At 56.9% G+C, this 26842-nt stretch overlaps 1 protein-coding gene across 1 annotated transcript; it reads right to left on the minus strand.

The window, feature by feature from the left end:
* Positions 1 to 450: 450 nt before the first annotated feature.
* Positions 451 to 26288, minus strand: SEMA7A (semaphorin 7A (John Milton Hagen blood group)). Its single transcript, XM_032468829.1, has 14 exons — positions 26065 to 26288; positions 10205 to 10356; positions 9653 to 9694; positions 9204 to 9296; positions 8904 to 8988; positions 8665 to 8775; positions 7894 to 8033; positions 7145 to 7329; positions 6148 to 6256; positions 5865 to 6063; positions 3051 to 3178; positions 2724 to 2878; positions 2462 to 2523; positions 451 to 2129 (listed from the first exon to the last, which is right to left on the minus strand). Exons 1-14 carry the CDS (start codon positions 26234 to 26236, stop codon positions 1768 to 1770), a joined length of 1995 nt encoding a protein of 664 aa, XP_032324720.1. The 5' UTR covers positions 26237 to 26288; the 3' UTR covers positions 451 to 1767.
* Between the last annotated feature and the right edge of the window lie 554 nt (positions 26289 to 26842).

Below are 26842 nucleotides of genomic sequence, written 5' to 3' on the forward strand. Positions count from 1 at the left end.
TCCATCACCACAGGCTTATCCCCCCCCCTCCCCGGGGTCTTACTTGATCAGATTTCCCGCCCAGAATGGACCCCCTGAAGGCAGAGAGGCTGGAGGCTGTTCCAAGTCAGGCCTCTCAGGGGAAGTGGGTGGGTGGGGGCAGGTAGTGGAGGCTGGGAAGGGGGAAAGGCCTGCTTTTGAGGTGTGGGGAGAGGTGGGGTGCAGGGGCTGAGCCCAGGGCCACGGCTCGGCAGGCAGCGCACTGCTCAGGAGCTGTGGGTTCAGCTCCCACTCCTGCCTCACGCTCCGGGAGCTCTGCTGAGCGCTTCTTCAGCTCCAAGGCTGGAAGTTTGAGAGGACCAGGGACAGTGTGTGATGCTCCTACCGGCGGGAGGTGCCAGATCGTGAACAGGAGCCCCGCACCCTCACCCCCTGACCAGAATGGCTTTGAAGGCAAGGAGCAGGCCCAGATAAATAAATAGCTTGTTTATTAGTAATATGTTACATTATTAAAGTGCATTGAGAAGAGATGCAGGGGCCAAAGCTGGAAGGCCACCAGCCCCAGGCCCTGCCCCAGGCTGGCCAGACACAGCCAGAGAAGGGCCCAGCTCTCTGCTGAAATACATGGACAGGGCTGGGGCAGAGCCGTCCACCTGGAGAGCATGGCCCAGGCTGTCCCTACAGGAATTCACAGTTTAGCCTAAGTTATAACATGTCCTGAGCTGAAGGTGGGAGGCTAGGAGCATGGAAGCACAGCCCCTGGGGAAGGGGGCTGAGGGGAGGGGAGGGGGCCCCCCCGCCCCCCAACCCCCAATGCCAAGGGCAGAGTCCTGGAACCTCCCCCTGAGGACCCGGCTCCTCCTTCTAAATGAACACGGTGAACCTAGGGCTCAGTTTTCTCCATTCTCCCCTGTCTCCCTCACCCCACCCCTCCCATAACCACCCCATGGCGGGGGCTTGGACGACGTCCCCCTCAGACTGGGCTCCCAGGGCAGAGCCAGCTCATGCCACTCTCGTCGAACCCATGCCCATCCCTGGACTCATCCCGTCCCCAGGAGCCACAGACTGGGACCCCCCATGACCCATCCCTTCCCCAGCCCCTCCCTTCCCCACCCCACCCCCAGCATGTAGTTTTGGTATTTCATACAGATGCAGTCAGAAGTAGCTATACATGAAATAAGCCTAACATAAAAATAGAGCTTTTTCCGTCCTTCTGTCCGGAAAGCAAACATCCTTCAATAAACATGCAAGGCAGCTGCCTAGTGGGATCCAGGGCTGGCGAGGTGGCCACAGAGGGCAGCCCTGGGCCTGCAGGAACACTAGCCACCCCCAGCCATGGCAGGAGGGAGGATGAGGGGGCAATTTGGGTATCAAAGTCCAGAAGGACTCAGGCCTCAGCCCAAAGGTCCAGAGATGGGGCCCAACTCCCCTTTCTAAACCCTACTCTCTGGCCCAAAGGCTCTTGGGCCAAGAGCCACCTCTGCATTTAGTCAAGTTTGAGGAGGAGTTTTTGAAAAATAGTCGCCAGAAGATAAAATCGTGGGTCATCAATGCCCCAGCTTCACAGTCAGAGCCTGCTTTCTCTGGCCCAAACCACCCCCAACCCCACCGGGGCCCAGCAGCCGCCTGCGGCTGGCCATCTCCAGGCCTGGCGTCCTCCACTGGGTTATGCAGTCCCCCTGGAAGAAGTGACGGGCAAGGAGCTCTGGGCCCAGCCAGTTCTGAGTGTAGGATTTTTCTAGGGCCTTGGGGCTGCCGAAGCCTGCAGCATGCCAACCCTAGGAGGCCCTAATGGACCAGCAGGCCAAGAGCAAGTGTGGGCAGGATGCTCAGCCAGAGGGAGGCAGCCAGGGCGCAGGTGTGGCCCAGCAGGTGCGAGGCCATGGCACCGTCCTCGCGCAGTAGCTCCCAGTGCTGAGCCTCGTGGAGGTAGGAGCCCTCCTGGGCCTCGCAGTAGTAGTGGCCGTACTGGAGGTCCGTGAGGTTCTCAATGAACAAGATGCAGTTGGGGCTCTGGTGGCCGGGCTCACAGCTCTGCTCCACATTCTTCTCATGGCGCCATGAGTAGGTGGCGTGGCGGGACTCCATGGGGCAGCTCAGATAGTAGCGAGAGTTCTGGGCCAGGGAAACCTTCTGCAGTGGGGCCTCTTCTGGGGAGGGATGGGGAGGTAGCTGTAAGGAAGGGCTGAGGGCTCCCAGGGCAGGCTCCCAGGCAGGACTCCCATGGATGGGCCTCCAAACCCAAGGTTTCTAAGTGAACACGGGGAAACTAGCACCCAGTCTCCTCCTTCCTCTCCACTGCCTCCCTCACCCCACCCCTCACGGTCACCCCCACACCAAGGGGGATCCTTCCACAGCACTGTCCTGCCCCATCTGTCTGGGCCCCCAGGACCAGACTATGCCTCCCTCAGACAGGGCAGTTGGGGCATGGCTGTACCACCCTCACTGGACTGCGGCCTCCGGGCGGGGCCAGCGCAGGTACCTGGCTTTGGGTTGGGGCACTCCCTGTGTGGCTCGGTTGGATTGATGGACTGCAGCACTGGCCTGGAGTTGGAAGAAAGAAAGAGGCTAAGCAGACAGGAGGCCACCGGCCGGGCCCCTTCCCTGTCCTCAGCCCTCACCCAGTGTCAGCTGTGATGCCCACCCAGAGGAGGGTCCGGCCAGAAGGGATGCCTCCCGTAGCCCATCGACCCCCACTGCTGTGTCCCCCTTCTCTGAGGGACAAGGGATCCCAGACAACATACCCTTGGGAGCTGTAGATGGAGATGCAGCGGTCCTGGTACCAGCCGCAGTAGGGATCTCGAGCCATGAGGCAGCCGTGGCAGCCCCCGTTGTAGACCTCACACAGGTCCAAGGGCACCTGGCTCACCTCCCACTGGGAGCTCACATACAGTTTCCGCTGGAAGGAGAGAAGACTGGGTCAGGTCAGGGCCCCCAGTCCAACTGAGTTCTAAGCCCTAGGCCCTAGGGCCCAGAGGCTCCAAAAAGGACATGCAGTTCACATGCAGAGGAGCTCTGTCCTCAGCTGGCCTTCACTGGGCAGCCCCACAGGGCAGGGTAAGAAGGCTCACCCGGTCAGCGTCCAGCGACATGGCCTGGATGGCGGCCGCTCGGTGGAAGGGCTGGATCTCCAAGATGTTGAAGACAAGGCTGTGTTCCCGGTCCCCTGACTCCACCACCTTGTGGATGGTGCCCTTGTCTGTGGGTGAGGGTCACAGGGTCAGCGGGCGGGAGTCCCACCACGGATCCAGGCAGCCTCCCTCTGGACTAAGCTAATCAGGAAAGACCCACTTCAGGGAGGGCTGGGAAGCTATGGCTCAGGTGAGGGTCATAGGACTGGGCCAGGGAGGCCAGCCCAGGAGGCTCAGGGCTTCCCAAGGCCGCAGGCAAAACCGGAGCATGAAGAACAAAACCAGCAGTCCCACACACCCCCAAGCACTGTGTCAAGCTGCTACATTTAGCTACACGCATTAGCATTACGTCCTTTAACCCTCCACAGCCCTGGGAGGTGGGTATTATCTTCCCCACTTCACAGATAAGGAAACTTGCTCAGGGTCACACAGCTAGTGACTGGAATCCAGAGGGGTCAGAATCCCACTCTTCAACTTCTTCTATAAACTCTGCTTCCTGGACTCTTTGGGATTTGTCTTCTTTGAATAAATTTTTTATTTTGGAATAATTTCAGACTTACAAAAAAGTTACAAAGATAGTACAGAGAGTTCCCGTACACCCTTCGCCCAGTTTCCCTCAACGTTACCGTTTTATGTAACTGCAGCATTTGTCACGGCTGAGCAGTTGACGCCAATACATCATTATTAACTCAACTACAGACTTTACTGGGATTTCACAGGTTTTTCCACTAATGTCCTTTGTTCCAGGATCCAATCCAGGATTCTGACTGCAAGCAGTCTGGGGAATTTTTAAATTTTTATAAAATCTCAGATCTGAAAAGGACCTTAGGTTCCACAAAGGGATTCCCAAGGCCACACACTGGGCTGCCTGCCTCAGAGCCCAGTGCTCTGCATTCTCACCTGTCAGGGATTTACGGGCAACCTGACCTCTGGGTCCTCCCAATCCCACCTCACCAGCTGTCCCAATTTCTAGAATAGCCTACCTCCCTCTCCCACTGTCCCAATTTCCCAGGGCATCACTTGCCCCCAAAAAAGCAGTCAGATGATCGGATGATTGTCCGCCTAGGACATTTTGTCTATGTGTCTGTGACCCCCTTCAGCAGGCTCTGGGATGTGGCCCCATGCTCCTTTGGCCTGACAAGCTCCCGGCCCAGTCACTACCTTCACATACACACACACACACTGCACTTCACCTCCTCCACCTCAGCCCAGCAGCAGCCTGCCACAGCTTCTCCCAGCTATGAGAGCCTCCCATTCTCTGCAGAGGACTCAGAAAGTTCTCTTTCTTGTCTGACCTCAATCCTTCCCTGCTGCAGGCTCCAAGATGGTATCTCTCTGATGGCCCTCAGGGGGAATGGAGACAAATGCACTTGGCTCCCAGTTCTGCAGGAAAGGGGCCCACAGTTCCCTCAGCCCAAGCCCAGCCTTCCTTGTCCTGGCTCCTGCTCCCAGTCCCACATCATGTGATCCCTTGTCTCCTGCACCTCAATGCTCTGCTGTCCCCCTGGCTGGCTACAACAGCTAGGCCAGCTGCTGCTGGAGCAGAACAAAGACAGGAGCCAAAGGGTGCGGCCACAGAAGGGTAGAGCTCAGTGGTAGAGCGCATGCCTATAGCATGCACAAGGTCCTGGGTTCAATCCCTAGTTCCTCCATTAAATAAATAAATACGTAAACCCAATTACCTGCCTCCATCCCACAAAAACAACCACCACCAAAGATCAATTAAAAAACAAACAAACAAACAAACAAACAAAAAATAAAGGGTGCGGCCAGGATGAATGGAAGAGTAAAGAGGTGGGTCTCAGGACTTAGAAACCAGGACTGTTAATGGGAAATTACTCTCCCCAAGACTCCCAGGAGCCAAACAACCTATGAGGCCACCAGGAGAAATCCCCAAGGTGAAGCAGCAGCAGGAAGCCACATGAGGAAGGTGTGAACAACTGAGGAGGGTAGTGCCAGGGGGGGCAGGCATCTGGGGGAGACACTGCCTTTCTGATGGCACCACCACCAGTCTAAGGAGGGCCTGCAGTTCCCCCAACACTGATCTCCATGCTGGCTCCCAGCGCCCTCTGCCCACAGCCTGGGACCAGGAAGCTGCTATAAAGCCAGCTCAGGGCTAGCTCATTCAGGGTCAGTGAGTTCCCGGAGTGCAGGGACATCTCGCAGGGCATCCCACCCAGCTTTCAGAGTCAGCAAGACCCTGCTCTCCTAGAGGAAGAGGGAAAGGAAGAGGAGCAGCCCCTGCAGTCCTCTGCAAGACCCTGCAATGGCTCTGCTATCTGGCAGTCCTTCATCACATCTCACTATACTCTGTATCCCACATCAAAGGTTCTCTCTCACCTACAGAATCTCAAAGACAAGGAGAGGATCCAATTTCCTCACTTTGCCTGGTGGAGGCCCATGGGACACCCCAGGACCAGCTCCTTCCTCCTGACTTTCCACATCTCTTCCTACCATCTTTAGGAGCCAGACAGTTGGATCAAAGCTGCACCCACATTTCTGCCTCTGAATCTCGGTACCTGCTCTTCTCCCAGCCTATGATGCCTTTCCCTTGTCCCTCTGCCCCACCTCCTCCAGGAAGTTCTCCCTGCATGACTCTTCCACAGCCACACACACTAACTTCTGACAGCTCTGAGTCACTCAGTTCTTCCTTCCAGATATAAAGATCCAACCAGATGTTAATTATCTTATTTTTTATAATTTTCATACCCATTTTTACAAAGCAGACTGGGGGTTCCCAGGGCGGCCCCTCACCTGTGGTTAGGTAAAGCACGTGGAAGGTCTCCCCATTGCTGGCGTGCATGCGGTGGACGACCACTTTCTGGTAGTGGTACTTAGAGTGGAACAGTGGTGTCTTCAGAGGCCCCATGGGCTCCACCCTCTGTACCACCTCGGGGTGACTGTCAGCCACCTGGAAGGTCTCTGTGGGTATCGGCTGCCGGTCTGGGAGGCACTGGTCAAGGAGAATGGGTCCAGATCAGTGGGGTGGCTGGGAGGTGGGGCCGGGGCCTGGGCCATGGTGGGTGTCACTGCTCACCTTGCCAGGCCGAGGATTGGGAAGGCCTGCATGGTAGCCCTTGAGTGAGGAAGTGCGGAAGACCTTGTCAATGTCGCCGAGGGAGTACACGCAGACGGCTGAGTAGTTCCTGGAGGGAAACAGAGACCACTTCAGTGGCAGCCCAGGACCTGCCCACCTCCACTCGCCCAGGCCAGCCTAGCACCAGACAGGGCACAGCTGCAGCCTTCCAACCAAGCTCCCTGGCCTTCAAGGTCCATGGGGGCCAGGACTATCCTGGAGGCCAAGGCCAGTGCCTGAGAATATCAAATACCACTGAAGGAAGGAGGGAGGGAGGAACAGGAGGAGGCAGGGAGGGAAGTTCAACATAATTTCTTTCTGCTGCAATCTAAAACCATAACCTGTATTCTGTCACAAAATCACTGAATGCAGAAGTCAGCCTCGGGGCAGGAGAAATTCCGTGTGCATCCTTGGGATACTATGTCCAAGGAAGCCAGCCCCCTGTTCTTTTCCCAGCCCTCTGGGTCCACCCACACAGAAGCCCCAGAGCAGAGTCTTGGATCCCCACTCTGCCCCCACCCTGTCCCCTACCTCTCCCTACACACACCCAACACTTGCCTGCCTTGTTTTGAATCAATGAGAGTGATTAAGAGGTGTGAATTATCAGGCGCAGGCAATGTCTGAGTGGGTGTGATAGCGCCCAGCACCCCGAGAGGCCTCAGCAGCCTCTTCCCAGGGCCCAGCACCCGCTCTGAGCACACCGCTGGCGGACATACAGGCACAGCCGTGAGCACACATCCAGCACGTGCTCACACGCCCGCCTGGACAGACTCACACAGCAGCACACGCATCTCCCTGAGCACTGTTTGTCCTCCCACCCCAGGCCCAGAGAGGAGTCCCTTGAGCCTGGAGTCCGTGCTCTCGCCACTGCATTGTCCCTCAGCAGGGCCCAAACCCTCTAATCCCCACTGGACACGTAACTAATGCCAGTACCAGCCCCAGGACGAGCGTCACTCACCAGGGGTTGGAGAAAACGCCATAGACCCTCGTGTCCCTCCACTGGCCGTTAGGGTCAGGGAGCAGGAAGACGTCCTGCAGTCTGTTGAAGTTCTTGTTGGTAGCGGCGTCGCTGCACACCAGCATGGCTTTCAGGAAGGTGTTCCACTTGGAGACAGACAGCGAACTCTCGCCACCCTGGTCCCCCTAGAAGGGTGGTGGGGGGAGGAGCCCCCTTAGTACCCACTTGGGCCGTCCCACACCCAGGGCTCCTGCTCCCAGGCTTCTAAGGGGGAAGGGAGGCTCTGAAAGGGGCCGGGACCTGCCAGGGGATGAGGCTGAGGTGCCCCATGACTCAGGCCATGTTCTTGGGCCGGGCTCCGTGGGGACCTGCAGGGTGCGGATGTCAGGTCCCCACAGGGTGCACTGGCTCAGACACATCTGTCCATTCTCACATATTCACGTTCACACACACGACACAGACCTGAACATCCCAGCACCTTCACACGTGAAAGACACACACGTCAACACACTCTCATACTCAGGCACATGCCCACACACACTCTCACAGGAAAACACGCATTTGTACCCTCACACAGACACATGAGCCCAACCATCTTTACTCACTCACAGATGCACGGACCCTCCCGTGCACACATTTCCTCCCACAGTTCCACAGTCTCACTCACAGTTTGCACACAGGCACTCATCCACTCACGCGCTCCTACTCAGGCACAGACACATACCCTTGCCCACTCAGCGCCCACTCACCTTGCACAGCTGGGCCACGCGGGACACGTTGAGAGGGGCCTCGGGATTCTTGTCAGGATTGTCCTCTCGGAAAAAGTAGTAGATCTTGTCATCGTAGGTGTGGTCTTGGTGCACGATGGTGGCCTTGATGAACTGCGGGTCTGCCAGGGACAGAGGTGAATGGGTGCGAGGCTGGGAGCCTCTCAGAGGACGCACTCCAACCCTGTACACCCCCTGAGTCTGCACAAACAAACCCGGGCCAAATCAGACCTGGAATAAAACTCAGAACATCGGGCCCAACTCCCCAAGGCGTTGAACAACCCCACACCTGTTTTGCCCTCTCCTACAAAGATGTCATTGGCCCAGGAGCAATGATTTCATGCCTGGGGACTCAAGGGAGGTCCCTGGGGGCCCCTACGTCACTTCTGCCTAATTGGCGGAGCCTTAATGAGGAGGGAGGGGGTGTTGCCCCCACATGAGCTCAGCAGAGGGACACACTAGGGCTCCTGGGGACCCCACACTGGGCCTGGGGCTTCCTCTGTTTTGTTCCCAGAGGGTGCTGGGCCATCCTGCATTCCACATCTTTGTCTCTGCTGTTCCCCTGCTCCCTGCCAGGCCAACCTCCTCAGCCCTGCCTACACAGGACTGTACCAAGCTCCCACTTTGCCAACTGGCCTGTGGCCCCAGCGGCCCTTGGGAAGCCTTCCCCGGAACCTGAGGAGCCCAGCCGCCTCCCTGGGCGTTCGCACCCCTTCACCCAGCCCAGCCCAGCCCAGCCAGAGGCTGACTCACTTTGCATGACAGTATCGCTGGTGTACAGCTCGATCTCGCCCTTGATTCGGCGGAACCGAGGGATCTTCCCATTGTATTCCTGCTTTCGGATGGTAGAGTACACTTCGTCCCCTGGGCAAGTGGGAGGGGCATGGTAAGTCCTCCTCCGGGCCTGGGCCCCTGGGCGTGGAGCTGACCACCCTCCCCCAGCCCAGGGCAGCAGCCCTCTAGGGGCCCTCCCGCTCCAGCCACAGCCCTACCGTCAAACAGAACCAAGGAGTTCTCATCTGGGCTGAAGGGTGCATAGCCTTTCCTCTCACCAAGCAACATCACAGTGTCATTTACCTGGGGGAGACCAAGGGGGTCAGAGCACCACGTGATCCCATGGCCACTGCCTCCCATGGGCACCAGCTTCCCCCTCAGGGTGCCCAAACTCCCAGGAATTCTATACAAGGTGAGGCCAGCTTCAGAGTCCCCCAACCCCCTTCCCACCAAGGCAGGGCAGAAGCCCACCCAGACAAGGGTGAGCTGACCAGGTACATGGGGAGGGGCCTTCTCACCAGGATCCAGCAGCTAGGTCGCCGGGCATTGGTGCCGCAGACCAACAGCCCCTCACCCTGCTTCTCCAGGAGCGTGATGTAGTTCTCGCAATCCTGCCCAAGAGAAGGGGAAGGAGAGAGGGTGGTTGGAAGGCCCTGGAAGGCCTACCACTAGGTCCTTCAGTACTGGGGAAGAAGGCGTCAAAAGTCTGAGTACAGAAGCAGCCTCCAAGGAGAGCCCAGAGAGGGCGAGGCTGATTCTAAGCCCCGCCAAGAACAGGGGAAGGGCACAGAGGCCTCGGGGAAGGAGCGTCTCCCCGCAGCCTGGGAACCCTACGGCAGGGCTACCTCTCTCCTCCCAGACTTGGGCTCCCAAGGCAGGGCCACGCCTCCTTCCTCAGACTCTCAGAGAATCTCATCCCTTTTCCAAGGGGCTTAGCCTCCCCTCTGCACCCCTCTCCCCCACTCACCCGCTTGTCTCGGCAGGACCCCTTCGTGGAGTTAATGTTCACCTGGGGAGAATGAGGGGAACATTAGTCCACTCTGCCAGGGGCAAGATGCCCCTGTAAGTGCTTTCCAAGCATCTTCAGGACAAGCTCATTTGGCAGATAAGCAACTAGGGCTCTGAGAGGGGGAGTGAGTTATCCAAGATCACACAGGCTGCTCAGCCTAATAACAGGGCCCAAAGCCCAGAGCTCATGGGCCAGACCAGAGGCAAGGGCCAGGGGGTTCTGCAGCCTGGGAGCTTCCTGCCTGGGCCTCCCCAGTCAGTGCCAACCACCCGGCCAGGTGCATGAGCTCCAGCTTTTCTCCACACCATCCCAATACCCACGCCAATCAGACCACCTTCAGGGAGCCTCCCCCAGGGATCATTTATGGGATATGGTAGGTGGTGGATCAGTTTCAGAAGAGATGCCAGCTCTCATGGGTTCCCTGAGGCCCCTCACCAAGGCCAGAGGGGAGATAGGAGGGATCGGGAAGGGAGAAGAGAGAAGGGGACCGGGAGATGGGTCCAGGCTCACCATGTGTACAGAGGCGTTCTTGCCCTTGGGGAAATCAAAGAGATAGAGCTTGCTGCGTCCCCCAACCCACACGGAGGAGCTGCCAGGCTCATGGAAAAGCACTGTGTGCGGCTCAGCTGGGCCGAAGTCTATGTGGTCCTGACGCGCATGGCCTAAGAAGGAGACAATTGGCAGAAATGTTGAGGCTGAGCCCTGGGCTAGAAGACCCTGGACCACCCCCTAGGCACACCAGCATCCACCAAGCAACTAGTAGTTAAATCTGGCAAGGGCGGCTCCAGCATTCAGAAAAATGAGGGGTCCTCTGGTGGGGTCCGGCCAGCTATCCTCACCCATAAGCCATGGCCCCTATAACACGTGTGACTTCAGAGCAGAGGCAGGATTTATGGACCTCTGGGGAGAACACACTCCTCACACACACACTCTGCTGTTCTAAAGTGGCTGGGCTCAGGCAGGAGGGACCAGAGCCCCCCAGCTCTGCTCCATGAGACTCTCTGCTGCCCAGCACAGAGCAAGCAGCCACCTCCACCCCCTGCAAGAAGCCCACTTATATTTCAAGTTCCCAGGAATCCCTTTGCTCACAACCCCACCCCCTCCTTCAGGAAGCCCTCTCTGACCCGTTCTGGCCCACCCCATCCCCTTAATGAGCAGGTCAGTATGGAAAGATTAGAGCTGGAAAGGAATCTTAATATCTACTCCGTCCCATTTTACAGATGGAAAAAGAGAGGTCCAGAGAGAAACAGCCCAAGCCCACACGGTCAGTGGCAGGCCATGAACCAGAGCTCCTGCCCCCACGCTGGCTAGTTTCACAGAGATACCAGCTCCCCCAGGGGGAAAGATCAGCCCTCCCTCCACAGCACCTCCGGGACAGTGGGTTCTTCACAGAGCACAGCCTGGGCCTTTAAGCAGAAGGGCTGACCCGGACAATTTTGCCCCGAAAAGAAACTATCTGCAGCCACTGCCTCCAGGGAGATGTCTCATCTCTGGTGACATTGCTGAGGTTGTCCTGGTTGCAGGACTAAATTATAGGGATGGGACAGCCCGCGGCTGTGCCCTCAGCAATCAGGCACAGCCAGCATCCTCCCACCTTATCCAGGAACTCGGCCTGACCGCTATTAACCCAGCTGCAGCCAGCTCAGCAGTGACACCCGAGCAGGACACCCTCCAGCCCAGACAGGAAACGACTGCCATGTCCTCGAGTTTGCCCCAAATCCCCCTTGGTGCCACTTGAGCCATTCCTGCTGATTCTGCATTCAACAGGAACAACGAGCACAGGCCCTCCACGCGACCCCCACCTGCATTCCCTTTCTCTCCACGGCCAAGTCGTCCCTGGAAGTGGGCTGTTTTCACCCTGCACCTCAGTTGCGGCCCAGCTCACTGTACAGAGGTGCAGCCCAAGGTCGTACTAGGAGGCAGGACAGACTGGCTCGCCCAGACTATGGGTTCTGAGACGCACTCAGGAAGATGCCAGCACCGTGGGCCACAGAGAAGCGCTGAGCTCTCTGTCTTCGGACTCACCTGGCTCTCCCCAGGGTGCTTTGCAAACAGCCTGACAGCTCAGAATTCAGGCCTCCCTGCACTCCGAGGCTGGGCAGGCAGGGGCTGAGAGCCCACTCCCTGCTGGGTAATGAGGGTCTGGCAGGCCCGGGCAGGGCTGGCGGGTCTCAGACCCAGGCTCCCCTCCCCCCAAGCTGGGATAAAATTAGAGCTCTGGGATCATCGGACAAGGCCTTCCTGACTCAGCTCCCTTGCTCTCCTTTCGCCCACAGCCCGAGCAGCAGCCTCCATCCCTGCAGCCTAGCCCACAGTCTAGACAGTCTGTAGACCCCGCTCCAGACCTACTCCCCCAGCCAGCCCGGCGGCCGGGAGAAACTATGTGTCTGTGTCTGAAGACCTTGGGCTGGAGGCCGAGCACTGAAGCCCCACCGGAGGCCAAAGGAGGGGAGCCCCGTGGCTCAAATCATGCTGGCCACCTCCACCAGTCACCTCAGCTCACACCAAGGCCACAGCCCCCAGGCTCAGAGGAGGGGCCTGCACAGCCAACGCACAGCTCCAGTGTGGGGAAAGAGGCTTGTGACGGGGCCCTGAAGAAGCCCTTGTCTGGGGTCACAGGGCCATCCTGTAAGGACGAGATCAGTCCTGCCCCGGGGAGTCTAATCTGATGAGGGAGACAGAGCCTTGCCTTGGGGAGTCTAGCCTAATGGGAGAGACACGGCCCAGCCCTGGAAAGTAAGATTTGTGTGGAAGGCCTGGCCCTACCCTAGAATCCAGCTGGAGGGCAGAAACAACCACACCAAAGCAAGCCTCCACACCGCTCCAGCAAAACTGTTGGTGTAGACCCCAAGGCTGCTCACAAAGTATTTCCGAGAGCACAGAGGAGGGTGAGGGCTGCCTGCTGCCGGATGCTGCACAGGGAGCTGCTGCGCCAGGATGGTCCTGCACAGGTCTGCGAGCGTGAGACCCGTTCCCTTCAAATCCTGGCTGTGGCTGCCAGGGTCAAGGGATGGCAGGAGGCAGGGGCTGCTCACCTCACTCTGCAGAAGAACAAACAGGAGCCCTGGAGCATTGCCTCCCTTGACCCCGAGGCACCCGCCCCCCACTCCCGGCTGTGCGCCTGGGATGTGTATGGGGAGATGGCACCAGCTCGGCCCCAGGACGAGGCCTTGGCCCATTCTCCACCCCAGCCCCAGCCCGGCTCCCGCACTGCCCGAGGCCCTCAAAGGGCCTGATTGTGCCGGGGAAGTGTCTGAGCGGCAGCAGCTCGATGAATACATGAAAGGAAGCTTTGTTCAGGTCACAGAAGCGGGGGCTGGGGGCTCAGGGGCAGGAGGGCTGCCTGGAAGTGAAGGCAGCAACCAGCCTTCCCGGCCAGGATCCGTGGCCCCATGGCACCAACACTGAGAGGGCAGGGCCAGGGAAGGTTGGCGGTCAAGGGTCCACCCAAGCAGGGGCTGAGCAAGGCCAGGGCTGCCCCTAAAGAGGCCCAGCCAAGGGAGCAAGTGTCACATCTTTAAATGTGTCTTTTTGTTTCCTTAGGAATCTCAAGGGATGGGGGAGGCAGACCAAAGCTAGATGGGTCAGGAACAGGCAAGAAGAAGACTCCAGGCAGCAGAAACAGCCTGAGAGAACATGGGGAAGCTGACTGTACGGTAGGGACAGAGACCTAATGAGAGAAGAATCGGAAAGGTGGGCTGAAGCCCCAAGCGTGATGCGGGAAGGGAGATGCAGAGGCCCATGGATACACCAACCCACTGCCCATCAGTCTCCAGAGCCGCCGTCTCCTACCTGTGAGCGCGGCCAGGGTCAGGAAAGCCTCCCTCCCTCCTCCAGCACCCCCCACTCCCCCCTCCAAGCTCCCCCTGCCTGACCAGCCCCCTCTGCTTCCTATTCTGCATGTCTAAAAGGAGCACCGTCTGGCACTGTGTCTCCCCCCTCACTCCCCGGCCTGACGCATTAGTGGCTGACTAAGTGGTAGCTAAAAGCTCCCAGAATAACCAGGGGTTCAGACAGGGGAGGGGGCTAGGGTGGGCATGACCCTAGAGGCGGACAAGGCACAAGACCCTCCCCCCCACCCCCATGTGATTCTGAGCCAATTCTGGCTCCTTCTGGACCAAGAAATGGCACACTCAGGCTGCCCTTTACCCAGCTAGACTCCGTGGCCCCCTGTGCCCCCACCTTCCTTCCAGTGGCAGGACGCACAAGGCCCAGCCCAGCCCCGCCCCAGCCAGAGATGAGGGTCAAAAAGATTGCGGGTGTGAGGGGCAGTTCCCCTCCCTGAGTCACAGACCCCCAGCCAGGCCATCCATAAGGCTCTGATCCTGCTGGAAGGAATCAGACCTGATGCTGCTCATAGCCCCCACCCTCCCACCACAATCCCAGTGGCCGACTGGCTGGAACAAGTGTGAATCTGTGTGGGGTGGGTTTTCCTAAAGCAGGCTGCCTGGTGGAGCATCATTCCTCCTCATTCACTCTGGGTGCTGCCACCATCTGGTCTCCGCCATCCCCATACCCTCATTGCTTGTGAGAGAGGGCTGCTCGGGGGAGGGTGGAGTGGTGGCTAGAACGCAGGGGGGCGGTGTTGTTATCTGTCAAGGGTGCAACAAGGGATGGGCCCCACAGTCTGGTCTGGGCAGGGACAGCATTCCAAGCTGACCCACTGACCTGACAGGCCTTGAATGCTAACCTCAAGGAGCCCTTTGAGAGCAGCAATGAGGCGGGCCCTGAGAATGGCAGGAATGCAGTGCCCAGCAGGGAATGCCTGAGTCGTTGCAGCCAGGGAGGCCCAGGCATGGGGCAGGAACCAGGCCAACCTCCGACTGGGGGCTTAATCACATCTGGCAGGAGCCTCCTCCCAAAGTGGTACCCCACCCTGAATCCCCGGGCCCACCTCACACCTTCACCAGAAGAAGAGGGAAGGCCCATGAGGGGCCTAAGAATTAGGCCTTTCCACCTTTTGGAACCCACACCCCACAGGTCAAGGTGGAAGGAAAGAGAAAAGTCACTGAATTGAGGGGTCATGGAGGCCACAGAGCCTGTGCCACTGGCCCAAGGCACAGAGCAGGGGCAGCAGAGGCAGGGCCAGGCTGTAGTTCAGGCTCTCTGAGCCTGGCAGGACAAGGTTCCCGACAGCTGCCTGGCAGGGGTACAGCCAGTGTGCAGGGCAGGTGGCGCAAGACAGGGCGGGCCCTTGAGGCAGTGCTTAGCTCCCGGGGGCTGGGGGTGTGCCTCTCCTTATCAGCTGTGGGAACAGTGTGCTGGGCCAGGGAGGAGCATCTTCCCACCCACCAAGGTCAGCCAGGCACGGGAGGGGAACATACCTCAGGTGTGGGCTCAGCCCTGGTTCCAAAGAGCCTTGTGCTCCCTTTGGCAGCCAGGTGGCTAGTTAGCCGCGACCGTGACCAGGAGCTGGGCCTTCCTGAGTTTGGTTTCCTCCTCTTTGGATTGGAGGAGCTGGTACTTGCTAAGGTCTAGGTTTTATGACCCACCATGATTTTTGGAACAAAACAATCAGGGTGGCAGATTTCCGAGCAAGATGGCAGAGTGGTAGGACCACGAGCTTGCCTCTCCACGCAACTACAGCGAAACCACAACTGAATGCTAAACAACCATCAAAAAAAGACTGGAACCTAGCAAAAAAGATCTTCTGCAACTGGAAACATAAAGAGGGAATCACAGCAGGACGGTAGGAGGGGCGTGCTCATGATATAATTTGGCCCCGTACCTCCCGGGTGGGAGGCCCACAAGCTGAAGATTTGTTAAGTCGCAGAGGCCCTCCCACAGGAGTGAGAGCTCTAAGCCCCACGTCAGTTCCCCCAGCTTGGGTTCCAGCATTGCGAAGAGAAGGTGACCCCAGGACATCCGATTCTGAAGGTCAGCGGGGCTTGGCTCTGGGAGCCTCACGGGACTGGGGGAAACAGAGACTCCATTCGCTTGGGAAGCGTACACGGAAACCCACGTGCACCAGGTCCAAGGGCAGAGGCAGTGATTTCATAGGAACCTGGGCCAGACCTGCCTGTTGGATTTGGAGGGTCTCCTGAGGACGTGGGGGACGGCTGCGGCTCACTCAGGGGACATAAAAGCTGGCGGCGGACATTCCAGGACTGTTCATCTACTTGAGCTTTCCTGGAGGCTGACACCTTGATTGGATCATTAGCACCAAGACCTAGCGCCACCCAACAGCCTGTGGGGAAGCCTCAGGCCAAACAACATACAGGGTGGGAGCACAGCCCCACCCATCAGCAGACTTCCTAAGCAACAGAGGCCTCTAGACACAGCCTTACCCACCAGAGGTCCAGGACCAAGCTTCCCCCAGCAGTGAGCAGGCACTGGCTCCTCCTGCCAGGAAACCTACATAAGCCTCTAGTCCAGCCTCATCCACCAGGGGAAGATACTAGAAATAAGAAAACAATTCCAAAGCCTGTGGAAGGAATCCACGAACACATAGAAAGATAGACAATATGAGGCAGCAAAGGAATATTTCCCAGGCCAAGGCACAAGATAAAATCCCAGAAGAAGAAATAAGTGATGAGGAGATACGTAATTTATCTGAGAAGAGTTTAAAGTAATGATGGCCAAGATGTTCAGAGAACTCAAGACGAATACAGATGCACAGAGTGAAGTTTTTAGCAAAGATTTGGAAAATATAAAGAATACCCAGAGTTGAATAAAATCACTGAAATGAACACTACACTAGAAGGAATCAAGAATAGACTAAATGAGACAGAAGAACAGATCAGTGAGCTAGAAGACAGATTAGTGGAAATCACTACTGCAGAACAGAAAAAAGAATGAAAAGAAATGAGGATAGTTTAAGAGAACTCTGGGACAACATGGAACACTCTAATATTCGCATTACAGGGGTCCCAGAAAGAGGAGAGAGAGAGAGGACCTCAGAAAATTTTTGGAGAGATATCACTGAAAACTTTCCCATCTTGGGAAAGGAAACAGTCACCCAGGTCCAGGAAGCACAGAGAGTACCACACAGAATCAACCCAAAGAGGAGCACACCAAGGCACACAATCATCAAATTGACAAAAATTAAGGATAAGGAGAAAATATTAAAATTAGCAAAAGAAAAGCAACAAATAACATATAAGGGAACTCCCATAAGGTTATCAGCTGATCTTCCAGCAGAAACTCTACAGGCCAGAAGGGAGCAGCACGATATATTTAAAGTGATGAAAAGGGGAAACTTACAACCAAGAACAGTCTATCCACAAGGCTCTTATTCAGACTTGATGGAGAAATCAAAAGCTTCACAGATAAACAAAAGCTAAAAGATTTCAGCACCACCAAACCAGCTTTACAACAAATGTTAAAAGACCTTCTCTAGTCATCAAACCATAAGAAAAGAGAACAAAAAGAAGAAAGAGAAAAAAAAGAGAGAGAGAGAGACCTACGAAGGATTGCTTTGGCTGTTCAAGGTCTTTTGCAGTTCCTTATAAATTTTGGAATTGTTTGTTCTAGTTCTGTGAGGAATGTCTCTGGTATTTTGACGGGAGTTGTGTTGGATCTGTGGATTGCTTTGGGTAGTGTGGCCATTTTGATAGTGTTGATTCTTCCAATCCAAGAGCACAAGAAAATTTTCCATTTCTTGTGTCATTTTGGTTTTCAGAGTATAGGTAACCTCCTTGGTTAAGTTTATTTCTAGGTATTTTGTTGTTTTTGATGGAACAGAAATGTCTCTGCCGGTTACAAATTCTGGTTTCTGAAGCGGAAAAAAAAAGTGAATGAAGGGTCACAAATGGCAAACTATCCTTCTTTTTTATGGGTGAGTTGTATTCCATTACATATATATCTTCACTATCTATTCAACTATTGATGTGCACTTAGGATGCTTCCATATCTTGGCAATTATAAATAATGTTGCTGTTAATAGCAGGGTATATGTTTCTTTTTGAATTAATTCTTATTTTGTGGTTGGCTTTATTCCTTTGATAACTATGTTTAAAAAGCTAAAGCTCTAAACATTCTTAGAAACAATGAACAGTACATATATGTATATTAAAAAATATATGTCCAGTTAAAAAAAAATGATCTATCAAGCCATGAAAGACATGGAAGAAACGTAAAAGACATATTACTAAATGAAAGAAGCCAGTCTGAAAAGGCTACAAACTGTACGATTCCAACCAAATGACCTTCTGGAAAAGGCACAGCTACAGAAACAATAAAAAGATCGTGGTTTCCAGGGGGCTGGGGAGAGGGAGGGATGGAGGGATGAATAGATGGAGCACAAGGGATTTTTAGGGCAATGAAATTATTCTGTATGATACTATAGTGGTGGCTACATGTCTTTATGCATTTGACAAAACCCATAGAATGTACAACACCAAGAGTGAACCCTAGTGTAAACTGTGGACTCTGGTTGATAACATGGACTTTGGTGCCCATGTTGGTTCATCGATTGTACCAAATATGCCACACTGATGAGGGACGTTGAGGGTAGGGGAATATATATGTGCAAACTCTCTGTATTTTCTGCTCAATTCTGTTGTGAACCTGAAACTACTCTAAAAGAATAAAGTCTATTAAAAAAATACAAAAAAAAAAAAAAACCCAATCAGGGTGAAGTTCATAGGCATTTGGAGAGAGCAAGCTAAGTGTGTGTGGGGGAGGGAGGGGAGGGCTGAGTCAAGACAGATTTGGGGGCTCGGGAGGGTAAGACTAGCAATGAGGTCCAGCTGGAGTGGGGAGGAGGCTCCAAGCCCAGAGAAGGCAGGAAGCCCATAATGAACTCCACGTCCTGTCCATCTTCCACCCGTTCTTCAGCCCAGCAGGTTCAAAAAGCCCCAGAGTGAGGCCCAAGTCAGCTGGTGGCTCCTTCAAGGGAAAGGATGAACAGAGGTGCAGGGCCTGCCCCTGGGCCCAGAGCCAGGGCAGGGGTGGAGGAGAAGGCAGAGGATGGCTAGACCACCCCAAGTGCAGGGAGGCAGGTGGGACGGGAAGACTGTTGAGAACCAGAAGGTTCCTCGGCTTAGCCTTAGCTGGGATCAGTGGGGGAGGGTGGGAGGGGACAGAGAGCAAAGGCAGTCAGCCAGCACAGCCAGTTAGGGAGAGCTGGCAGGGGCCAGGCTGCCAGGGCTGCATTTCATCAGAAATCAGAGATGCCAAAGGAGGAGGAGGAGGAGGATGACAAAGATGCTACCTACCCACCCACCCCCACCTAACTGTTCATAGCATTTACGATGTGCCAGGCACACTACTCTGCGTGTCAGATGTATTAACTTATAGATGAGGGCAGCCAGACACAGTTGAGTAACTTGCCCAGGATCACACGGCTAAGTGGTAGAGTGGAGGCTGACATTCAGGCAGTCTGACTCTGGAACACCGTGCTCCATAGATAAGCCCTTGGAGGCTTCCAGGCCAGCCTCCCTCATATAAATGAGGAGACTGAGGCCCAGAGCGGGTGGAGCCTGGTCAGAGGCCACTTGGCCAATGGAGGCCTGACATCCATCCATGATGCCCTAAAAAGAAGGTATGTGTAAATGAGCGTGGGTGCGCAGGTCCGAGGTTGTGGGGAGGGGGAACTGAAGGCGTAGGGGTGTAGCCCGGCACTGAGTGCTGACCAGCACATAAGCCTCCCGTGATCTGTGCCCAGAATAGAAGCACTGTGCTGTCTTCGGCAGACCACAGTCAAGGGAGGATGTGCTCAGAGACCCTTCTTTATGACCCAGTCAGCCAAGTTCCCACCCAGCCTGCACTTGCAGACACTTGCCTCCACCCCGCCCCCAGCTCCTCAGCTCAAGAACCCACCGTGGCTCCCAAGTGCTTGTCTCAGCAGAGCCCAACTCTCCTACCCGGCAGTCAAGGCCCACTGATCTCTGCTCATCTCTGACATGGCTGCTTCCCACCTCTCCACACCTTTGCTTGTGCTTTTCCTTCCCCTAACTGCTCTTTCCCCTTCTCTCTGCACGTGGTCTTACCTGTCCTTGAAGATCTAGCCTCAGTCCCCCTGGCTTCAGGAAGCATTCCAGACTGCTCCAGCCCTGAGCCCCGCGCCCCCCTGACCTTGCACCACACACCATCTGGCACACACCATCTTCTCTCAGAGCACGCTGTTTGGTGGAATTTCATCTGGACTGTGGGGTCCTGAAGGTGAAGGCCAGACCTCCTCTTACCCCATGGTCCCCAGGCCAAGCCAGGGCCAGGACTGGGCAGGTGGGGGCAGCTCAGATAGTGGGGAGGACAGCAAACCCAGATGTCAGACAAGGAGGCTCCTGGGCCACTGACAGGGTGCCAAGCTTATCACGGTGACCTTCCTTCCTCACTAGCCTGGCCCAGAGCCCGGGGCCCAGAATTCAAAGAACATGAGCAGCTATCTGTGCCACACTCTGCCCCCATCCCATGCCCCTGCCCCTCACTCTAGCCTGGCTCTTCCTCCTTCCCTAGGAAGTCTTCCCTGGTTGCACCACCCCAAACTGACCTTTCTTGTTCTCACTTCCTGTCACAGTCCTTGGCTGCACAAGGCTCCTGACCTTGCCAGGTGCCCCCCTAGTCACAGGCAGCAGGCCCATCTCTCCAGGCCACTGTCCTCCAAGGGCAAACCCAGGGCGTCTCCTCTTCTCTCCCCCAGAGAAGCTGAACACAGACTTAGGCACAGGGCAGGGACTGGCTCCCCTCTACCTTAAGGGCTACCCCCAGGGGTGCTGGCATAGAGCCTGGGCTCCTGATTGGAGGAAGGGGGTGCAGGAGGCAGGGGAGCCTAATCCCAGGCTGCCGTGACAGTTAAACCCAGATCAGCCCACGCCGTGGGCGCAGATCAGCCTGCCCGTGAGACCTAAGGCCAAGGCCCACTGCCCTGAGGAAAGACCAGAAGAGGTGCGTGGAGCAAGCCCAGATGTAAGGTCCTGAAGGGAGGATAGTCATGGCCCGCGGGGCCCCTATGAGCAGACAGTGCTGGGTCAGGGAGAGTGTGGACTCAGCAGAACTGGTCGAGGAGAGAATGGGCTCAGGCAGCCATCAGCCTGGGGACAGAGCATGAAAACGGACAGACAAGTGAAGGGAGGCCAAACGCTGAGGCCAGGGGCAGGCGCAGGCAGAGGACGCGGCCCTGGTCTCAGCTCTGCCTGTCCCACTGGGTAATGCTGCGCCAGTCCTTGTCATCCCTGGCCTCAGTTTCCCCATCTGTGGAACGTGTGGTTGGCCCAGCTGATCTCTTGACATTTGTTTTCTGACGTCTAGCTGTGTGGGTTGGAGTCATCCAAGAAGGCTCTTTGGAGGAAGTGAAATAGAACTGGCAGAAAGGAGGAGGGTGAGTTGGGTGCTGGGAGGGATGACCAGCAGAGCAGTGACCAGCAAGGCAACAGTGAGCAGGGCAATAGCCCTGAGGCAGAAAAGCGTGGGGAGCTGGGGGATGGTTCCAGGGAAGAACTGTAGGGGATGAGGTGGGTGGGCTGTGTGCTCCAGCACAGTGTCCCAGAGGGATGGAAGGGCCTGGAGGAGGCCAGGGCACAGTCCTGAAGACACAGTAGGGCCCAGGCCAAGCCAGAGGATGGGGATGGAATAAAGGGCTTGGAGGCAGACTGGAGGGGGAGAACCACCCCTGTACCACAAGGGGCAAGAGAGGGACAAATCAAACGGTCCCTCATGGCCTGGGCAGGCTAGGGAAGGGAGAAGCCATGTTCCCTGATGGGGGCGCCCAACAAGAGGCCACAGTCCTCTGTGCTCTAGGAGGACCCTTTCCTCCCCCAGCCCTGGGAGGGAGGAGGCTTCTGGGGCATCCAGGCCTGACCAAAAAAGGAGACCAAGAAAAGGGGAAGCTTTCTGGCCCCAGAGCTCCCAACCAGAGCAGGGGAAGCGTGGTCAGTCTCTTGTGACATAGCTAGACGGTCCCACAGTGGCTGAAATAGAGGACATGGGGCCGGGGGTGGAGGACAGGACATCAGCTGGGGCCCAAGCTGTCAACTCAAGGGCCACCCACTCCTGCCACTGCCCCTGCAGGCCGCTGGCCCCCACCTCCTGGGCTGAGCCTCAGCTTCCCACCTTCCCACCTCAACAGACGGTGCTCAGCTGTCCCTGCTTCTCCCAAGTGCCCAGCCTGGGTAGTGATCCACCCCTGTTAAGGGACTGAAGGTTCCTGGAAGGGGAAGCTGGGCAGAGAAAGGGCATCTGCCCCTCCCATGCTGGCGGGGCCTGGTTGATGCTGGGGGAGCTCCTCCCCCCATGGAGAGTCTCTGCTGAGGCCCTGGCCTCCTTGCTCAGAGAACTCCCGTGGTCAGTCAGGAGTCAAGTGGAAAGCCCTGGTGCCCCTCCCTGGACCCAGCTCCAGCCTCCCATCAGGGAGCTGTGACACTGGTGAGGTCTTCCCTGCCTGCCATGGTCCTGCCTTCTTACTGCTGTGTTGGCTGTGAAGGGTCAGGTGGCCTAGCTCAGATGCCTTCTCATGCAGGAAACCTTCCTGGAGCCCCCAGGCCCAGGCTGACTCAACGTCTCCCCTTTGGGGGCCCCTACATGGCTTCGCTCCTCAGTCTTAGTCATAAGTAGTTGGGTCTGAAATCCTGTCACACCAGGGTACTTCCTTCTGTCCTTCCCCTGCCCCAGCTGACTCCTACTTTTCCTGCCCTCCTGGCTTACCACCTCTTCCAGGAAGCCTTCTCTGATTGTGCAGACTGGGTTATGTATCTCTTCAAGTCCCATAGCTGTCCTCTGTTACAGGCCCTTCCACGTTTCTCTGTAACTGCAGTTCGACCTGTTTGACTGTCCCACCATCTACAATGAGAAGCCTACAGACTCATCTAATTTCTTATCCCTGGTTCCCCAAGCCCAGGACCAGCATAAGGTTGGCCCCAGCAAATGTCAGATGTCAAAAATGCTGAATAATTATGTCTACCCTTGCTACAAACCAAATGAGCCATTTCTTCCAGCTGATCTTCATTCAGCCTTCGGCCTTCCGCTTACAAGAGAAAGATAGGAAAGAACACAAAACTCAAGATTTCCCCTAACTTCCCAGGTTCCGATTTCTCAGCACTGCTAAGGTTTGAGCCACCACAGCCTCTGCCCACCCCAGGAGACAAGGGGATTCGTGCTCTGATAAGCTCCTCCCTATACCTGCTTTGGAAATTTGAGGAAATTGAGGCACAGAAAAAGACAAGCACTTGCCTGGAATCCCACAGAAAATCAGGCCGGAGCTGGGTCTAGAACTAGGCTTCCAATCTCCCATCTCTTTCCCCCACACCATGGTCATCTTGGGCATGTGCCAGCATCCACCCCTACCCTTACCTGCTCTTAGAATCCTCACTATTCAGGACAGAGGGGCTACAGAGCTTGGCAGGAAACTCCCGGTGACATCACCAAGCATCTCTCCCATCTCTCTCGACTTAGAAACCCCCTCTCCTCCTGGGAATTGCCCCCCTACTCTGTTCTGCAGGGGGAGTTCACCTTGAGGGTGATGAATACATCTCAGTTCCCAAGGGGGCAAGGATTTCCACTGGAAATGGTGATGCTTGGGGAGCTCCAGCTGTGACCTCATCCCCTAGAGGAGGTGACAACAACCCCCTGCCCTGGGGAGCGGCCGCATAATGGCTCCCCCAGCATCCACCAAGTCAACAATAACATCCTGTTGTTTAATTGGACAAGGGAGAGCATAGAACCGGCTCAGCTGGACAGGTGGTGACTGGGCTCTGTTTCTCACTGTGGATAGGCTGGCTCACCTCTGACCTCAGAGGTCAGAACCTTCCGGAGCTTTTCCACCTCCTCCAACCAGGGAGAGAATGGGAGAGGGGTACACAGCTTATACAAGCATGCTAACCTCCTGCTGTCACCTGTAACCCACTCCCCTCTAGCCCCTGTTGCAGGAAGGTCAGGACCACACATTCATATCCTTGACTGCCCCATGTGTCAGCAACAGCCCTCGGGGGACAACCTCCAGAGCTCTGGGGAGCTCTGAGGGTCAGAGACAGGTACAGAGCTCAAGGGCACCCAGCACGTCAGTACCAGCACATCCTTCTCTCTGCCCGGAGCCACTCGGGTCAGGTTTCAGCAGCAGAGAAGCATCAATCTCTCTGACAAGCTCAGGTTGGGACCCTCCCAGAACACCCTTACTTAATGTTTCCCTAGGGTTTAGGGGTTCAAGCTGCAGAAAATAAATGACAGAAAGGAGCCCACCATACCTATTCCAGTCCCCACACCTGTCCTGGCTCAAAACTAAAACCCCAACCTAGGCCTCATGGAGATGCTCCAGAACCACCATTGTCCTTGATCTAGTCCTTTCTGGAGGCTGGCACCCCCATCCCCCCATTCATGGGCAAACAGGGACCTACGCCTACAGCAAGGCTGGGAGAGTCCACCTCTCACCCCACTTCTGGGTGTGCCCTGCCCAAGCCCATTCCTGTCCGACTGCCATGTGTCACCCCATAGGAAATAGGAGGCAGCTGTCAGGCAGGCATACCATCACCAGCTGGTGGTCCTGGGGGACAGGAAGATGTCAGGGTCTGGCCAGCGGGGCACCTGGCACTGGTGAAGAAGACCACAGACTACCCTTGAACACAATGGGTGAGGTGTTGGCAGACCCGAGAAGGGGTCAATAGTGCATTACCAAGCAGAGGGCACAGCCAAGTGTAGCTACAATAGTGAACTGTGTGCAGGGGAAAGAGCACTTTGAAAGTGGGTAAGAGGACAGAAAGCAGCTTTAAATAGCCTCAGGGTGGGGACTAAGTGCCTGAGATGGGGAGGCAGCGTTAAGTACTAAGAGGTGGGTGTGCATTAAGTATGTGGGGGGGGTGTTTTGGGAAGACTTGGGTGGGGGGAGCGGGGTGGCAAGCAGAGCCAAATGCAAGGGCTTTGGTGCAGGGGGAGATTCCAGAACTCTCAGATGCGACCATTCATTCTCTGCAGAGTATACAAATGCTGTGTTGTCCAAGACAGCCAAGGGGACTGGGGCAAGGCAAAGATGCTGTGAAGGCAGAGGAAGCCCAGGCTGGAGCGGGCATGACTGAGGGGTATGCAGGTGTCCACTATGAGTAGATGACCAGAGGTCTACTGCTCTGTTCCACTTCCACCAGGAATATCTCTGGCTGGGTAGCAGAGCTCACCCCTAGAGTGCCCACTTCATGGCCAAAAAATGGCCTAAATCCTTCTCGCCTTCCTAACCCAGAACAAGCACTGGTCCTATGCCAGATCAGAGCCCCCTGCCTGCATTGTGAGGGCACACAATGCGGAGTGACCTTGGGCGAGTCACATTCCTTCTGCTGCAGCCGCAGTTCAAGCCACTCATTTTGCCTGTGGGTTTTTTTCCCTCTCTCTGCTAAGAATACCTGCCCCAGATAATGCTCAGGTTCTGGCAATCCCTGCAAACCGCCTCAGGCATCAAAGGGCTCCAGGAGGGGCCAGATCTACCAGTCCCCCCAACCCCCACCGCCAGTCCACCACCAGCAAAGGGGGGCCGCTGCGCCGCCAAATTTGGGGACAGAGCCCAGTCGGCCTGGGGGCGGGGAAGCATTTGTGTGCAATGCAGGGGAAGGGAGCTCAGTTCCTCGCAGCAGAAAACCTCAAACCCCACCTAGTCGGCTTTCTGACCCATTGTACAGGGGTCTAAACTGAGGCGCCCCCGGGGGAGACTCCGGTTCCCCAGGTTCACAAATCCATCAGGGCCCCAAAACTGCACCCGCTCCCCAGATCCGCTGCCTGGGGGTCCCAATGGCCGCGCCCTACCCAACGGGCACTGCCCCCCACGCTGGCGCCGATTACTGGTGACAACTGCCACGTGCGGACAAGGGGGGAGCGGTCGGTCCCGGCATTGCAGAGGCAGCGCCCGGGTGCCCCAAGCCTCCGCACCGCACCATGTCCAGGTTCACCACAGGGTGCCCACCCCTCTACCTGGCCCGCGCTCTGGACCGGGGCGAGGGCGGGGGCAGGCAGCGGGGTCTTTGTTCCCGCAGCCGAAGCGCAGCGGCGGCGGCGGCGGCAAAGGGTCCGCGCCCCCCTTGCCGGCCCAGCCTGCGCCCCGCGCGACAACGGAGCCAGCAGCTCAGGAAGAGAGGACCTGGGTGGGGGTCTCGGCGGGAGAAAGGATCCTGTACAGAGGGCCAGGCACTGGAGGACAGAGAGCGCCTTGGGGCCGAGAGAGGGGCCCTCTCTCTCCCTCTGCGCTCCGGCGCTCCGGCTCCCGGCAGCGGGCGGACTTGGAGCGACTTAGCCCGGGCTCCGGCCCCCGCCGCTCGCTCACAGCAGCGTTAGAGCGTTAGAGCCCGCTCCGGTGTGGCAGCGCGCACGTTCACACACTCACCCAGACCCACACGCTAGCCGCGGGGACAGCCCGGGACCCGCAGAGCCGCGCGCACGCACTCCCTCTGGTGCGGCACACTCCGCGCCCGCCCCGCGCGGCATCGGATCCCGCGCCCCGCCGCTCGCGTGGCGCCTCCTACCTCTCCAGACAGTGGAGATGCGGGGTGCGCTCCTCGGGTGGCCTTGGGAGGCGGCGGCCGTCCAGAGCAGCAGCAGCAGCCGCCGCAGCGAGAGCCGGGACCAAGCCAGCGGACCGGGAACGCAAGTGCGCGGGGCGCCGAGGGCGGCGCATCCGGGCGGAGGCGGTGTCATCCCGCGGCCCCGGAGCGACGGCGGAGAGCAGCCGAGACTGAGCCAGCGCCCGACCGCAGGCTGATCCCAGCACTAGGAGGCGGAGTCAAACGCCTGACCCCACCCCGCCCCTCCCCCGTCCACCGCAGCCTTCTTCCCCTCCCGGCAGAAGGGACCTTCGCCAGGGATCCCTTCACTACCCCTTCCCCGGCAACTCCACGGGGACAACCCGGGTGGGCGGGGGCAAGACAGACTTAATGGTCTTCTGTGCTAGACGCCAGGCCGCGTCCCCTCTCAGGGCCTTAGATTCACTCCCCACCACTTCATGAGAAGATCGGCCTAAAAGTCGGGGAGGACCTCTCCGAGGGCACAGACAGCCTCACTAATGGCCAGCTAAATATTTGGACCCTGGAGGCTGTGGTTGTCAGACGGCAGGCTGGCCTGAGTGGTTAGGCTCCCCTGAGCCTATAAGCAGGAGCACGATGCTTTCTTCCAAGGAGGGGTGGTTTCAAGCATAGGGTCGATGATCTGTGGGGAGCATTTAGAGCCCCATCCAGGCTCTGCTGTGAGAACATGGAATTTTCATCTTGGCCTGGCTCCCTCCCCTCCCTTCTCCTCCCTTCCCCA

This window comes from Camelus ferus, chromosome 27, assembly GCF_009834535.1.
Source record: "Camelus ferus isolate YT-003-E chromosome 27, BCGSAC_Cfer_1.0, whole genome shotgun sequence".
NCBI lineage: Eukaryota > Metazoa > Chordata > Mammalia > Artiodactyla > Camelidae > Camelus > Camelus ferus.

Bases quoted from the DNA above. Each gene is read 5' to 3' on its own strand.
- SEMA7A (XM_032468829.1), bottom strand. From the start codon at position 26,236: ATGACACCGCCTCCGCCCGGATGCGCCGCCCTCGGCGCCCCGCGCACT. The intron at 8,776-8,903 runs GTAGGGCTGTGG...CCACTTGCCCAG, and splicing joins CTCCTTGGTTCTGTTTGACG to GGGACGAAGTGTACTCTACC. The intron at 3,179-5,864 runs GTGAGGGGCCGC...CCTCACCCACAG, and splicing joins CGTGCTTTACCTAACCACAG to ACAAGGGCACCATCCACAAG.